At 42.8% G+C, this 16,206-nt stretch overlaps 1 protein-coding gene across 7 annotated transcripts in view; it reads left to right on the top strand.

The window, feature by feature from the left end:
• The window catches only part of LOC118357433 (putative palmitoyltransferase ZDHHC13), a 33,101-nt gene extending 16,990 nt beyond the window's left edge, over positions 1-16,111 (top strand). For 2 of the 7 annotated variants that reach the window (XM_052479146.1, XM_052479145.1), the window contains exons 3-17: positions 3,691-3,813; positions 4,199-4,276; positions 5,082-5,226; positions 5,381-5,445; positions 5,616-5,778; positions 6,030-6,155; positions 6,461-6,594; positions 7,268-7,370; positions 8,032-8,154; positions 8,327-8,389; positions 8,589-8,682; positions 8,977-9,060; positions 9,167-9,324; positions 9,846-9,929; positions 10,249-16,111. In XM_052479146.1, the coding sequence (XP_052335106.1) occupies positions 3,691-3,813; positions 4,199-4,276; positions 5,082-5,226; positions 5,381-5,445; positions 5,616-5,778; positions 6,030-6,155; positions 6,461-6,594; positions 7,268-7,370; positions 8,032-8,154; positions 8,327-8,389; positions 8,589-8,682; positions 8,977-9,060; positions 9,167-9,324; positions 9,846-9,929; positions 10,249-10,488 (1,783 nt within the window). In that variant the 3' untranslated portion in view covers positions 10,489-16,111. Of the gene's footprint in view, positions 1-1,867; positions 1,987-2,414; positions 2,434-2,514; positions 2,534-2,705; positions 3,414-3,690; positions 3,814-4,198; positions 4,277-5,081; positions 5,227-5,380; positions 5,446-5,615; positions 5,779-6,029; positions 6,156-6,460; positions 6,595-7,267; positions 7,371-8,031; positions 8,155-8,326; positions 8,390-8,588; positions 8,683-8,976; positions 9,061-9,166; positions 9,325-9,831; positions 9,930-10,248 lie in introns of those variants that run through there. The other 5 variants (XM_052479158.1, XM_052479165.1, XM_052479160.1 and 2 more) reach the window with 5 other exon arrangements.
• Positions 16,112-16,206: the final 95 nt, after the last annotated feature.

Genomic DNA, 16,206 nt, shown 5'->3' with positions numbered 1-16,206 from the left:
GTGCTGAGAAAGGGACAGTGTACCATCTAGCCATACTCCAAAGTACTTGTATGAGGTGACTACCTCAAGCTCTCAACCCTCAGAGGTAGTAATCACACCCGTGGGGAGAGGGGCATTCTTCTTCTTCCAAACCACATTACCTTTTTTTTTTTTTTTTGAGGTGTTAAGGGCAGAGAAAGCTTGTCGGACACAAAGCTTTGTTGTAGAGCATTTACCACAATATCCGGGGAGGTGGTTGAGGGTTCAACGGCTGAGGGTTTAGGGCCAATGCCTTTCTACTTTGCACTTGGACCGCAGCCCCAGACTCCTTGCTCCGGCCAAACGCTACGCCACGCCCACGGACGTTAGTTTGTTCTCCACAATGAGAAGTATGTGACGAACAACGGCAGCGGAAGAACGTAGCGTGAAGCCGAAATCGCACGGAAAAGACATTGTCAGCAGAGTAAATTTTGGTGCGAGAGTAGAGCATCAATTCACATACACCGCGTAGCGTTTGCAAATTTAATTGTCATACGAATCCATAATAAACAGTTGTGTTTGCTATGCAGCCCCTTTGAATTATTGTTTTGTGTTCCTTTGGACTCACCTTATATGTCCTACAGAGCCACCTAAACTGCCTTCTGTTATGTTGGCTCAGGTTGTAAGGAGGAGAGTTGTAGCTAATACACCCTAGCAGGTTACAAAGAATTTAGCGAGTCTCGTTCTTTCTACATAACAGTATTCTCTCTTGAACGGAGTTCCTGGAGTTTCCCAGCCGTAGCCTGCAGGCTATATGGCTGTGCTCGAAAATCAGAGGCAGGCGTAAAGTTGTTGTTTTCAAATGTGTATTATTAGCAACTAAACTTTTCAACACTAAATAGACATTTAACTATACATGTCACAGTTCCAGACATGACAATGCACAAACTGTCTTTTCTTTGCAATTTATGCGCTCACTTTACCAGCTCGCGCAGACGCGAAGAAAAATAAACGTGCTTTTTAATTTGAAGCGTCTGACGCAGTTGACTTAATTCACTACCGGGCATTGGTTCCGGTCATTTTTTAAAACTGTTTGAGTTGGGCTGGAGTCATCAGGCTACTTATCACCCTCATGGCTGTCAAGTAATGCATTCCGTGAAGCGTAGTTCACAATCTAGTCCGTTTGCGCCCACAACTAGATCTTGTTTGAAATGTATCAAGAAATAATTGTATAACTAACAATCAACAAATGTTGTTTTAAGGGACGTTTATAAGTCTGTCACAAATGACTGCTCTAATAAGCTCGCTATGGTCAACGAGAGCGACTCTTTCTCGTTTTCAGTTCATCGGTAGAGGGTCCTGCGTGCTCTGGGTATTACTGACTCAAGTTAACAAAATGAGTCGAAAGAGCCGACATCTCCTTCGCGTAGAGTTGATCAGGCTGTTGATTGTAGCCTGTGGAATGTTGTCCCCCTCATCAATGGCTGTGAAGTTGCTGGATATTGGCGCCAACTGGTTCACGCTGTTGTACACGTCAATCCAGAGCATCCCAAACATGCTCAATGGGTGACCATGTCTGGTGAGTATCCGGGCCATGGAAGAACTGGGACATTTTCAGCTTCCAAGAATTATGTACAGATCCTTCCGACACAGGGTTGTGCATTATCATGCTGAAACATGAGGTGAATGGCACGACAATGGGCCTCAGGATCTTGTCACAGTATCTTTCAAATTGCCATCGAAAAAATGTGGTCCGTAGCTTATACCAAATTCTCTCAAATGTTTTTGGGGGTGGCTTATTGTAGAGAAATGAACATTGAATTCTCTGGCAACAGCTCAGGTGGACATTCCTGCAGTCAGTGTAACGGATGTGAAACGCCTAGCTTAGTTAGCGGTGCGCGCTAAATAGCGTTTCAATCGGTTACGTCACTTGCTCTGAGACCTTGTAGTAGTTCCCCCCGCGGCTTGGGTAACGATGCTTCGAAGGTGACTGTTGACGTGTGCAGAGCGTCCCTGGTTCGCGCCACGGTAGGGACGACGGACCTAAACTTATACTGTTACATCAGCATGCCAATTGCACGCTCCCTCAACTGTGTTTGACAAAACTGCACATTTTAGGGGCAGTCATGTAATGATCATGCTGTTTAATCAGTTTCTTGGTATGCCGCACCTGTCAGGTGACTGGATTATCTCGGCAAAGGAGAAATGCTCACTAACGGGATGTAAATACAGTTGTGCCTGAAGTTAATTGTGTGTATGGAACATTTCTGCAGTCTTTTATTTCCGCGCCTGAAACATGGGACTTTACATGTTGCGTTTTATCTTTTTGTTTAGTGTAGTTTTTATTGGGAAGGCAGATGGTGTTTTTATCAAAAGCAATCACTTTTGCATGTGACAACACAGAATCCACAGAACCTACATCACTTTTGTTTTAAGCCGACTTTGCCGTCGAACAGGGCACCCGGCTCATGGCAGGTAGCCCAGTTCAAAAACGAATTCAATCACTTTTCACTCGGTGCGAACTACGCCTACCCGGGTCGGCTTAATCGAATCCCCTTGATAACAACAAATTATGGTGTGTTTCTCGTATCAAAATTGAATGACCTGAGCACAGAATGCAACCTTATGCGTCCTACAAATAGAATATCAGAGTTCAGAGCGTGATGTCATTCAGAATGAGTTATCCATCATATATATAACGCCAGCTTCATCCCTAACCACACTGGCTACTCAGCTGCTTCTCTCCGTCCGTTGTTTCTGCGCGCCTCCATCAGTTTTAAAATGTTATTTAGCCGTGATGACAAGCTGCGGTGTGCAGAGTGATGGGGTTTCTGTTCCATTTGCTTAATTATTGGAGCGGTTGTGCGATGTGGATACTTTTTTAGTTTGCCTGTAAGAACATACAGGCCAGTCTGACTTCGCTGTCACGCAGTCTCTAAATGCCACTGCCAAAGAGGAAAAACGGAGCACGGTGACAGTCATGCTTGCGCTTTCACATAACTTAAAACGGATTTTTTTCCCTAGCCCAAACCACTCAAACGTGTTGTTCTATATAACCAGAGCTACTGTACCATCTTCCCTTTCTACGCGAATTGGCGCACATTTTATAAGCCATGTTGCGGGCCGTTGTAAACTACTAGCGAGCCACGAGTTTCTGGTTTGATAACAAACGACCTACTTTAGTCAATTTACCTGGCCAGCTAGCTAACAACATTTGGATGGCACAGGAAAAAGGGATAGATGTATGCCATATCAATGTAATTCTCAGCTAAATCAGAATAAAACGGCTACATTTTTCTGGTGTACTTACAATAGTGAGTGTATACATTGTCATACTGGTCCCCCATGGGAATCGAACCCACAACCCTGGGGTTGGAAGCGCCATGCTCTACCAACCAAATCTCTCCAGCAACTTCTCTCTCAAACTCAACATATCTGTTCTCCAACCAGACCATGTAATTGTAGTCATGCATGATAATAACTAGCATAACTTTTCTGACCAAATGCAAAAAAGCCATGGCATCAATTTATGAGCAGGACTAGATACTGACCCCTAGTGTTGTAGATTTCTGTCAAGTTGGAAAAATGGTAACCTTTTTTATTGTTCAAAAGGTTCTCCTTTTGATTCATGTTTATATTCCAGTACACCTTCCAGGGATGGACAGAAAGATGTTTTCTTTGTGCGAGTGAATCAATTTTTCAATATCTTTTACCCCCATGCTTGGATTCTAGGTTTGGTATCCTGGACCGATGTAAGGAACTGATGGAGGCTGGTTACAATGTGAGGCAGCCTGACAAGGAGAATGTCTCCCTCCTACACTGGGCAGCCATCAACAACCACGCAGAGGTGGTCAAGTAAGGGCACTACATCAAACACGTGTCTGGTTGTGCAGCACAGCTTCTATCTCAAGGCCATCAGACTGTTAAATATCCATCACTTGCACAGAGAGACTTGAAATCATTGGCCACTTTAATAAATGGAACGCTAGTCACTTTTTAATCATGTTTACATATCTTGCATTACTCATCTAATATGTATATACAGTATTCTAACTGTATGTGACCAATACTATTTTATTTGGTTAGGACTGTAGTTTTAGATTTTGAATGTTGACTTTTTTTCTTACAAACAACAATCCTACGTCATTCCCAAAGAGGAGCCCATGCTAAGCGTGAATATTCCTGTGCAAAGACATTGGTAGGTGTATTTTTAACACGTCCTTTCAATACTCTTTCATAGGTATTATATATCCAAAGGGGCCGTCATAGACCAACTAGGTGGTGACCTGAACTCCACACCCCTGCATTGGGCCATAAGGTAATTGCTTTGTTGGTAGGCAAGGTCACCCCTCTCTCGCTCTCTATCCACCATTACAGTTTCGGTCAAATATATATATGGCACCCTTATATGATTTATTATTTCTTCTCGGATAAGTTTAAATAGAAAACTTGCGACGTTCACAAGTGTATTTGTTTGATTTACGACTTCATACGACCAAGACAATAAACTGAAATGATTATTTTTCACTTCAAAGTAAAAAATGGCCTGGACTGAATTTTTCAAATGAATTTGGTCGGAGGCAAGTGATCTCATTTACTGTGTAATAGAGCCAAACAGGGAAATTGTTCCAATTAGTTTTTCCAACCATTCATTTTCCCCATATGGGACTTTAGAAGCGCTTAATATAAGGGCTGTGTTTCGTGTAGGCTTACCCCGGCGTGACGTTTTGATAACCACGTTAGTAGCCAATCAGCATTTCATTTTTGGGGGGTAAATGCAGGCGGAATATATTGATAAGTCACCTCGTCCTAGAGAGATTTGCACGGTTATCAAAATGTCACGCCAGGGTGAGCCTACACGAAACTTGGCCCTTATTTTAAGTGTCTCTAAAAATCCCCTATGGGGAAAAATGAATGGTCGACTGCAAGGTTTTAAGGGTATTGTGACTCGTACCGTGGTGCTCTATTTATCTCATTGTGGTTAGTTGTAGGTGCTTACAGGGTTAACATAGTAATTCATCCACTTTTGAAAAGAAGAAAAAAGCAGAACATTCAGCTCCATTGAAGACGTAAGGGTGACAATATTTGGTTTGGTGACTTTATGTATGGTTGTCTGTGTACAGGCAAGGCCACCTCTCCATGGTGATCCAGCTGCTGCGGTACGGAGCCGACCCATCTGTGGCCGACGGGGAGGGCTACCGCAGCCTGCATCTGGCAATCCTCTTCCAACACATGCCCATAGCAGCCTACCTCATGGCTAAGGGACAAGTGAGACTCTTTCTCTCTTGCTCGCTCTTTTTCTCTCTCAGCCACACACTCTCCTTCTCTTTTATTCTTGTGCTCTCTCATCCTTTCTCCTTTATTCACCCTCTTCAGTCTAACAGGGCCCTTTTTTTATTTAATTGTTTTTTTGCTGTTGTAGGAAGTTGACCTTCCTGACTCAAATGGGCAGACGCCCCTGATGTTGGCAGCACAGAAAATCATTGGGTACGTTTCCCTGCAACCCAATGATTATTTGTTTCTTTTCCATGTATGCTTACAATGACACATGTCCTCAATAACTGGCCTATTAGGCTTTTTTTGGTAAGGTACTACTAAGAAAGGTCATGGTTAGTGGCGGGGAGATCTGAAGTCAATAAACCAATCATTGAATGCAGGCCTGAGCCCACTAACTTCCTGGTGAAGTGCAATGCGTCGGTGAGTGCGGTGGACAAAGTGAACGGGAACTCTCCGCTGCACTGTGCCGTGCTGGCGGGAAACGTAGACGCCGCCCACATCCTGCTGGAGGCCGGGGCTAGCGTCGATGCCGAGAACGCCAACGTGAGATCTCCCATACACACACTAATTAATCCTATCATAAATGTGAGCTCCTGAGGGGGATTATAAAAGCATAGACTAAATTGATGCTTGCATCATACTCGGGATGTTACTAACATAGAAGTCTCTGAGATACACGTGTTGGCGTATTAGAAAGATGAACATGTGCGTATTTATTTGCTATCGTGAATACAATGGACTATAGTGTGTGAGGTTCACTAAGGATTGTGACTGTGTTGTGTTTGTCTCCTCAGGGTGACACTCCCATAGACCTGGCCCACCAGGTGCACAGCCCCCTGCTCGTCCACATGCTCAACCACGTCAAGCAGGAGAGGATACGCTCCAAATCCCGTTGCCTGCGCCTAGTTAACCGGTACAGGGTATGGACACCACACACACACTTTTCCTCTGCCTACGTTACTTCAACACACACAGGGTGTGGGGCACTACACTTTCATATGCTCAACAAATGCCTATGAGAGATCTTGACCCATATTTCCAGTATCGTGTGTGCGACAGCATGAGGGAGAACAATAATTAACCTTGGCTTAAAACGGATGCCAACGCTGCAGTTTTCTTCACATTGTGGTTGAAATTAATATTTTGTATTTCTCTTCGGAAAAGATTATTTAAGTGATTTTACTTCTCTCTCTCTCTCTCTCTCTCTGCTCTTGTCTCTCTCTAGGTGTGTCTTCAGTTTATGTTCTGCGTTGCTGTGCTGGGCAGTGTGGGAGCGATAGCCGACTTGAGTTCAGAATCCTGGCTGCTGAAAGGGGTTCTGCTGGCCTGTGTGATGGCTGTGGTCAACCTGGCTCAACGGTGAGAATGCACATTGGCTGCCCGTGGTCAATCCAGTAGACAAGATCACGCGGCATCACAGTGGTAAGGGTTGATCAACTGTTATGAGTGTACTTCAACTCCTAGTTAACTGAGATGCATTGAGAGATCCGCAGTGCACCCCATGTCTCGAGCTCTGTTGGTATTACTAGGGACCTCCGCAAGATGGCGCTCACGTACTGACTCTAGTAGCCTGCTTTTAGTCATACTGTCCGTGCTTGGTTCTGTCAAATCTCCCTGGGCAGTTGTTTGCTGACGTGACTCATTAAGTAGATGTACTTTCTAGGAGCACTTATGGGGAAACTCATTTTTCATACAAGACTGATATTTTTTTTACATTTACATTTGAAATGTAACCTTTTATTTAACTAGGCAAGTCTGTGAAGAAGAAATTCTTATTTGGCCTACCCCAGCCAAACCCAAACCCGGACAACACTGGGACAATTGGGTGCCGCCCTATGGGATTCCCAATCGCGGCCGGATGTGATACAGCTTGGATTCGAACCAGGGACTGTAGTGACATCTCTTGCACTGAGATGCAGTGCCTTAGACCGCTGCGCAACTCGGGCAAACAGTTGAAACAATATTCTAACGTGTACAATAATAAGTGTGTGTGTGTGTGTGTGTGTGTGTGTGTGTGTGTGTACACTTACAGGCAGTTGGCGAGCCCGGCCCTGCAGTCGCTGGTTCCTGCTACAACTCTTATGGCATCAGTCTTCTGGATGCTGGTCACCTGGTGCCTGTGCTTCCTGCCTGATATCCTTTAACACAGGGCCTCTACTGTCACTCACACTCCAACCCAGCGCAGCACTCTACATTCTGTACTTACCCAGCATGTAACACTGTACTGAATCAACACTAAAAAGCTCCCCTGTCATTGACTGTCCTCGTCCATCTCAATCTCGTCTAGTTCAGTCCAGACCTTTCTAGTCCAGCCTAACCAAGTCCATCTCTTTTTTTTTTCTTCTTTTTTTTTGAAGGAGCAGTGGAGCTCCTTTCTCCTTGCGTATTTTATCAGATGGCGGGGTGCAGGGCAGACAGTACTAAAGTATAGGGTTTGGGTGGTATTTTCTACCCATGCCGCTATGTGCTTGAGAGGCTGCAGCACTACCGCTGCACCGCTCTCTTGTAACCACATCCTTGTACCACGTCCATCTCAGTCCAGTATCATGGTTTAGGTGTTAAAGTAGTTAATGTTTCATACCCATAAAATTCTAATCTGGACCGCAGTCAGTTTTTTTATTTTTTTATTTAAAAAAACAAAAAAAATCAAATTCTTCCCCTCCAATCAGGAACCTAGTCCTGGGACACTGGGTGGGTGCAATTGAATTATCAGGTAGAAGATGACTTTCAGGGTATGATTGGAATGCACCTACTGTATGTGGTGCGACGTTATGTCCTCAACCCGTCTCCCTACATGGTCCCAGTGCCACGGTACAGGTGTTGTTCACTGTCAACGCCACGGCTCTGCTCTACTACTACCTCCGCTCCTGTCGGACTGACCCCGGCATCGTCAAGGCAACTGAGGAAGAGAAAAAGATGGTAAGGAGCAGGACATCGGGAGAGGCGTTGTTCTATCACTGTTGTTTTGTTTTTAAAAGACTGGTAGAAAACCATTATGGACAGGTCAACATTTACCCTGGTCTGGCTGGAGGGGACGTTGGCATGTGACATGGATGTGATGGATCGTGTTGGTCTTCTGTGTCGCCTCCAGAATGTGGTGTTGCTGGCAGAGGCGGGCTGCTTGGACCCCAGTATCTTCTGCACTTCCTGTATGGTAAGCCACAAGGACCGCAAGTAGGCCAGTTCCATTCCAACGTGTTTACTCAACCATCGCTATTAGCGAGATAGAGGGATACTCATGACCTCCCAATGAACAAATATGTTTTGCTCAAGCTTTCACGTGTTAGGAAATGTGCTGATATGAAGAAATGCTGATTGGTTGATTTTTGTTGTTGTGTGTTTCGGTTCTGCAGATGAAGAAGCCTATGAGGGCCAGTCACTGCTTCTCCTGTGACGCCTGCGTGGCGAAACAGGACCATCACTCCATCTGGATCAATGGCTGCATAGGTAACTAAAACCAACAGAGCGTATATATTTCTGTCTACCCTAAATGATACATACAGTTTGTAGGATAATCTACACGAAACCTCAGTACGCACTAATAGGGTTGCGTAGTGGAACGCAATCGTTGTCGTGGCAGTCGACTAGTATTTGAACACTTGGAAACACAGTATTCGTCTAAGTTTAGCCGACACAAATACACAGCCGGCATTTGCCGCCTTGTCAGCGCCAGAGTTTTGCGTTTTAATGACAAAAGTTTCGGGTCTTCTTTCTCCCACCCATTCTTCTTAATTTCTTCAGGTGCCAGGAATCACCACTTCTTTGTTCTCTTCCTCCTCTATCTCTGCCTGATGGGAGCGTGGATGTTCTACGGATGTCTCGTGTGTGAGTGACTGCTTCAATTAATCACACAGACAAATGCACTTTATTTGTGTACATTCTTAACGCATGTACTTGTCTTCCTGCCTGACATTCTCGTGTGTGTTGCCAGACTGGTCAAAGCACTGTCCGCTGCACTACCAGGAGGAGGGTGTGTGGGGTGCCATCTCTGCCCTGGTGGGCTGTTCTTCCTGGGTACTGGGTGTCTTCTGTCTAGCTTTCTTCCATACCTCCTGGGCTTCCATACTACTGGTCATACAGCTCTACCAGGTAAGTGTGTGTGTGTGTGTGTAGTAGCTACAATGCTACCGTCACGTCTACAACTGTAGGCATGTTGTATTTGAATAACTTCTTGAAACGCGCTGAAAGAAAACTACCACATTTATTACTATGTGCACTCGACCTATAAACCCTATTTGATTTCCTCGAGCTCGAGCTGCCAACGTTTTCGCTGTGTCTTTCTTTTGATTTGCTCCGAATCAAATGCTGCTCGTGTTATTCATGATTGACGTGTTGTCTTCTGTGTTGACGCCGTCTTGCTGCAGTGTCTTCCCCGGGGCTGTCCCCCATGCTGCTCACTGCCTTAATGATGCCGGGCTGGGAGGAGAGCTGCTATTTCTGTTGTCTTTTTGAGGAAATATTCAACGGAGGCATTAGTTATCGTTGTTTTATCATACTTTTCTTTTTTTTTTTAACGACAGGGACTCGTAAGCCAATGTGACAATTTGGAGGCGTAGTGTCATTTCTGTTTTAGTTAGAATGTGTGTGTCTGAACAGATTGCGTTCTACAGCCTGACAAACGCAGAGATGGCAAACCTGGTGCTTCGTCAGAGGAAACTCCCACAATCCATCTCTCTCAGACAGAACCCTTACAAGTAAGTTGTCTTCTTTTAGTTGATTAATTTCACAATTAAAAAAAAAACACACAAAACAAGCACACGTAAAACTTGAAAAAGCCATATGTGCGAGTAAAATCATTGAGGATAACACACAAAGTCTGGGACTTATTTTCATTGTGGACCTTCTTGAGACGAGATGGCTAGACAAGATCATCAGGCTAGCCTGCCGATTCCGTTTACTTGGTGTCTAAAAGCAATAAACAGACAAATGTCCTCACACCTATTTACTATTGTGGGCCAGTGCTTCTCTCTTTCTCCGTTACTCTCATTTCTCTCTCTCTCTCTCCCTCCATAGTTTGGGTGTGGTGCGGAACCTTGTGTCGTTCTTCCAGCTGCGTTGCTGTGGGCTGTTCAAGCCCGCCATTGTCGACTGGACCCAGCAGTACCCACCCGGCCGAGACCACATGTTCGGCCAGCCCGACATCGTCTGACCCCAAAGGGGGCAGCTAGGACCTGGATCCACTATCGTTCTGGACCAAACGGATTAAGCTTATTTAAGAAAATATATATTTTCTATATTTTGGACTGCCTGTGAAGAAACACCACTATGAAGGGAAATGGCATGGAGGAAGTTGTACTGACTTTATTTTATCTGTTTCTTTTGCTACAGACTGCTGCTGCCTTACGCTGGTATATATTCATGAGGGGAAAAAATGTACATCTGAAATGTATCATTTGTGCCAAGTTGAATTCGCCTTTATGGCTTAAATTGTATATTAAGTTAGTCATTGTTTTCTTTTTAACATAAATAGTTGTCTTTTGATCAATGTTTTTTTATATATATTTTTTTGTCTGTTTTTACAGTGTTCGCAAGAGGCTGTAAGTGAGCGTTTTTAGATTTGAAGGACTGACACTGTAGACAGTTTAAGCAAAGCCTCACATTGGTTTGTCAGTCACTGAACTCTTTTTATTGGAGCATACAGTGTATTCTCTAGAGCAGTTTGTTCTAACACTGGTCTTGTAGTACTGTACCTCTAAATATGCCGATTTTTCTATCCAGCCACTCTCTTGACAGTGGACACGCACCCAAGTCCATAGCCGTTTCCGATTCCCTCTCCCATAAGTGTGCGCTCGTTCACTCCCCCTCGTGGATTTAGAAGGAATGGACAGGTGGAGGAAATATGGTGGACTGTTGGCAGTTGTTACACAAATGGAGTGTTTTTACATCCATTTAAGGGTGAACTAGTGCTCACTATTGGGAGAAGGCAAGGAATCTGGACTCATATCTCCCATAACTTAACAATCCACGATCCTATCCACTATGCTCTTCTCTCTCAGCCTTAAAGCAACAGTCTGAGATTTCCAGTCATTTCGATTAATGACCAACTGTCTTGTGTTATCGTAACCAAAACCAAATACCTATTCCTCCATTAGTGATGTTTTCGTTATTTTAGGAGCATTGTGTAAACTAATGTATAGCGCCAAAGTCATGCTGAGGCAAGTTGTGTTCTCATGGAATATCATTCCCACAGCTAGAAATCAAGTGATATGTTCTTGTGAAAATGTCACGGTATGCATTTGATTAATTGTTTTCATTGCTTTTTTTAGTTGTTTTTGTTTTCTGCATTACCCACGTGAAGTAATGTGCCATTGTAACTCACTGCACTGGATGTTCCAACAAAGCCACGCAAGTTTTTTTTTTTGTTTGTTTTTTTTACGATGGTGTCCGAAAGCCTTTTGAATTTAGATGCTCTGTGGGTACATAAATCAAAGCTCACGACTGTTTCGGGAGAGATTGGCATCTTCATGTTTCAATCGATCCTGCATAGTCCAGTGAAGACATGGTAAACCTAATGATCCTCTTGTTTACCTTTTGTCATAATTGATAAGTTGGTATTCGTCTTGGGGGTAATCCTGTACTAAATCAGGCTCCCAATTGACTTTGTTATCCAGACCACTGGAGACATTTTAATGAAACAAATGAGGTATACCGAGACCTCTTTTAATTGAAGCCAAAGAAAGACACCATTCAAGACATTTCTTTATAGTTTATAAGAGGTCATACAAGAAGTTTTGCAGTGGTTCATGTGTTGTTGATTTAAAGAATATCTGCTGGTCTTGTGGTGTGTAATGAGGCGCAACCAGACGCTGCACTTGACACATTTATGAAATGAATTATTCCAGTTACTAGTAAGCCCCCATTTAAGAAAATGACTGTTAAATCCCCTTGAATCGAAAAATTGTATGGTTGAGGGATGAGGCAAAAGGTATGGCAATTAAGTCTGGCAGCCCAACTGATTGGCAAAATTACTGCAAATTAAGAAATTGTGATTAAGCTATACTCTGAAACAAATATAAGTAATATAAAAAATGATAGTACAACGCTTTGGTGCACCTTGGGTAAAAAAAGCCAACTCTGCTCCATCACTCATTGAATCAGATGGCAATATCAGTGAGCGAACTACTTGAATTTTTTTTTTTTCATTGGCAAGATAAGCAAACTTAGGGATGACATGCCAGCAACAAACACTGACGCTACACATCCAAGTGCATCAGACCAAATTATGAAAGAATTGTACTTTTGAATTCTGTAAAGTCAGTGTAGAAGAGGTGAAAAAATTGTTGTCCATCACCAATGACAAGCCACCGGGGTCTGACAATCTGAATGGAAAATGATTGAGTATAATAGCGGACGATATTGCCACTGCTATTTGCCACATCTTTAATTTAAAACAACTAGAAAGTGTGTGCCCTCAGGCCTGGAGGGAAGCTAAAGTCATTCCGCTACCCAAGAATAGTAAAAAACCCTTTACTGGCTCAAATAGCCAACCAATCAGTCTGTTACCAACTCTTAGTAAACTTCTGGAAAAAATGTTTTTTGACCAGATACATCATTATAGCTATTTTACAGTAAACAAATTGACAGCAGACTTCCAGCACGCTAATAGGGAAGGACATTCAACAAGCACAGCACTTACACAAATGACTGATGATTGGCTGAGAGAAATTGATGATAAAATGATTGTGGGGCTGTCTTGTTAGACTTCAGTGCATCTTTTGACGTTATCGATCACAGTCTGCTGCTGGAAAAACGTTTGTGTTATGGCTTTTGCACCCCCTGTTATAATGTGGATGAAGAGCTACTTGTCTAACAGAACACAGAGGGTGTTCTTTAATGCAATCCTCTCAAACATAGTCCAGACAGAAGCAGGAATTCCCGAGGGTAGCTGTTTAGGACCCTTGATTTTTTATCTTTACTAACGACATGCTTTGAGTAAGGCCACACGTGAACTACTACAGTATACTGAAATGACTACAACATTTAACAAAGAGCTGCAGTTCGTTTTGGAATGGGTATCAAGGAATAAGTTAGTACTAAATATTTCCAAAATGAAAAGCATTGTATTTGGGACAAATCATTCACTAAACCTCAACTACAGTTGAAGTCAGAAGTTTACATGCACTTAGGTTGGAGTAATTAAAACTCCACAAATTTCTTGTTGACAAGCTATAGTTTTGGTAAGTCGGTTAGGACATCAACTTTGTGCATGACACAAGTCATTTTCCCAACAATTGTTTATTTCACGTATAATTCACTGTATCACAATTCCAGTGGGTCAGAAGTTTGCATACACTAAGTTGATTGTGCCTTTAAATAGCTTAGGTAATTGCAGAAAATAATGTCATGACTTTAGAAGCTTCTGATAGGTTAATTGACATCATTTGAGTCAATTGGAGGTGTACATGTGGATGTACTTCAAGGCCTACCTTCAAACTCAGTGCCTCTTTGCTTGACATCATGGGAAAATCAAAAGAAATCAGCCAAGAACAAATTGTAGACCTCCACAAGTCTGGTTCATCCTTGGGAGCAATTTCCAAACGCCTGAAGGTACCACGTTCATCTGTACAAACAATAGTACGCAAGTATAAACACTATAGGACCACGCAGCCGTCATACCGCTCAGGAAGGAGATGCGTTCTGACTCCTAGAGATGAACGTACTTTGGTGCGAAAAGTGCAAATCAATCCCAGAACAACAGTAAAGGACCTTGTGAAGATGCTGGAGGAAACAGGTACAAAAGTATCTATATCCGAAGAACACCATCCCAACCGTGAAGCATGGGAGTGGCAGCATCATGTTGTGGGGGTGCTTTGCTGCAGGAGGGACTGGTGCACTTCACAAAATAGATGGCGTCATGAGGAATTGAAAATTATGTGGATATTTGAAGCAACATCTCAAGACGTCAGTCAGGAAGTTAAAGCTTGGTTGCAAATGGGTCTTCCAAATGGACAATGACCCAAAGCATACTTCCAAAGTTGTGGCAAAATGGCATAATTAAGGACAACAAAGTCAAGGCACTGGAGTGGCCATCACAACGCCCTGACCTCAAACCCATAGAATATTTGTGGGCAGAACTGAAAAAGCATGTGCGAGCAAAGAGGCCTACAAACCTGACTCAGTTACAACAGCTCTGTCAGAAGGAATGGGCCAAAATTCACCCAACTTATTGTGGGAAGCTTGTGGAAGGCTACCTGAAACGTTTGACTGAAGTTAAACAATTTAAAGGCAATGCTACCAAATACTAATTGAGTGTATGTAAACTTCTCACCCACTGGGAATGTGATGAAAGAAATAAAAGCTCAAATAAATAATTCTCTCTACTATTATTCTGACATTTCACATTCTTAAAATAAAGTGGTGATCCTAACTGACCTAAGAAATTATTTTTTTTTACTCTGATTAAATGGCAGGAATTGTTAAACTGAGTTTAAATGTATTTGGCTAAGGTATATGTAAACTTCCAGCTTCAACTGCACATCTCGTAATTAATAATGTGGAAATTGAGCAAGTTGAGGTGACCTAACTGTTTGGAGTAACGCTGGACTGTAAACTGTCATGGTCAAAACATATTGAAACAACAGTAGCTAAGATGGAGAGAAGTCTGTCCATAATAAAGCACTACTCTGCCTTCTTAACAACACTATAAACAACCTGGGCTACTGTTCAGTAGTGTGGTCAGGTGCCACAAAGAGGGACTTGGGGAAAATTGCATTTTGCTCAGAACAGGGCAGCACTGCTGGCCCTTAAAAGTACACAGAGAGCTAACATTAATGACATGCATGTCAATCTCATGGCAGAGAGGTTGACTTCATCATTACTTGTTTTTGTAAGAGGTATTATTGACAAGCTGAAGGTACAGAGCTGTCTGTTTTAAAATACTAGCACACAGCTCGGAAACCTTTGCATACCCAACAAGACATGCCACCAGAAGTGTCTTCACAGTCCCCAAGTTCAGAACAGACTATGGGAGGCGCACAGTACGACATAGGGCCATAACTACATGGAACTCTATTCCACATCAGGTAACTGATGCAAGCACTAGAATCAGAATTTCAAAGCAGGTAAAAATACACCTTATGGAACAGTGGGGACTGTGAAGTAACACAAACAAAGGCACAGACACATGCATACACACACATGATAACATACGCAAAATACACATGCATACACACACGCATGATAACACACGTACACATGGATTTCTGCATTGTAGATATGTGGTAGTGGCGTGTGGGCTCGAGGTCACACACTTAATATGTTGTGACTTCTGTAATCTTTGTAATGTTTTTCAAATATGTATAACTGCCTTAATTTTGCCTGGACCCAGGAAGAGTAGAGTAGCTAATGGAGTTCCATATTAAACACAACAAGAAAAAATACATTACAGGTAAAAAATAAAACATCCATGTACACACACCCTCATCAGCCTCCTGCAGCTTAAGTACTTTTAATTACAAAAAACTTGCGCTTGGGCACCAAGACATGGAAGTTTGGATAGATTAACGGAAATGTGTTTGGTCATTAGCGTTGCCTTGTTAATTTAAATGACACGGGCGTATTTATGAGCGCAGATTAAATCCTATTAATAATTCATTTAAAAAACAGCTGGAGGCATGTTGGTGGAGCTGTCTTCGCCAGGCAGCACATTAACACAGAATAGAAATATGACGTAATTATGTTTTCCTTCCCTCTTTTGTTTTCGTTTTCATGCTCATTTGTTTTTCATGCGGAGCGATGTTATTAGCTAAATATTTTGTTGGCTTTTGTTTGACGCTTAATGTTTTTGCCTCGAAGCCTCCTTATTTCTTTTGGGGTGTGCTTATATTCTTATATTCTTATATTCTTGTGTGTCAGTTTCAATATATTTTGAAGAGCATCTGGTTATAATTGATTCATGTCATTTGAGGTCTACCCATCCTATACACCATCCATAGGTCGACCGTCTGTATTGTACCCAGGCCTGTGTGGTGG

This window comes from Oncorhynchus keta, chromosome 2 (genome assembly GCF_023373465.1).
Source record: "Oncorhynchus keta strain PuntledgeMale-10-30-2019 chromosome 2, Oket_V2, whole genome shotgun sequence".
NCBI classification, from domain to species: Eukaryota; Metazoa; Chordata; class Actinopteri; order Salmoniformes; family Salmonidae; genus Oncorhynchus; species Oncorhynchus keta.
Note: the sequence above shows the minus strand (reverse complement) of the source record. Positions and strands in the feature narration are given on the sequence as shown.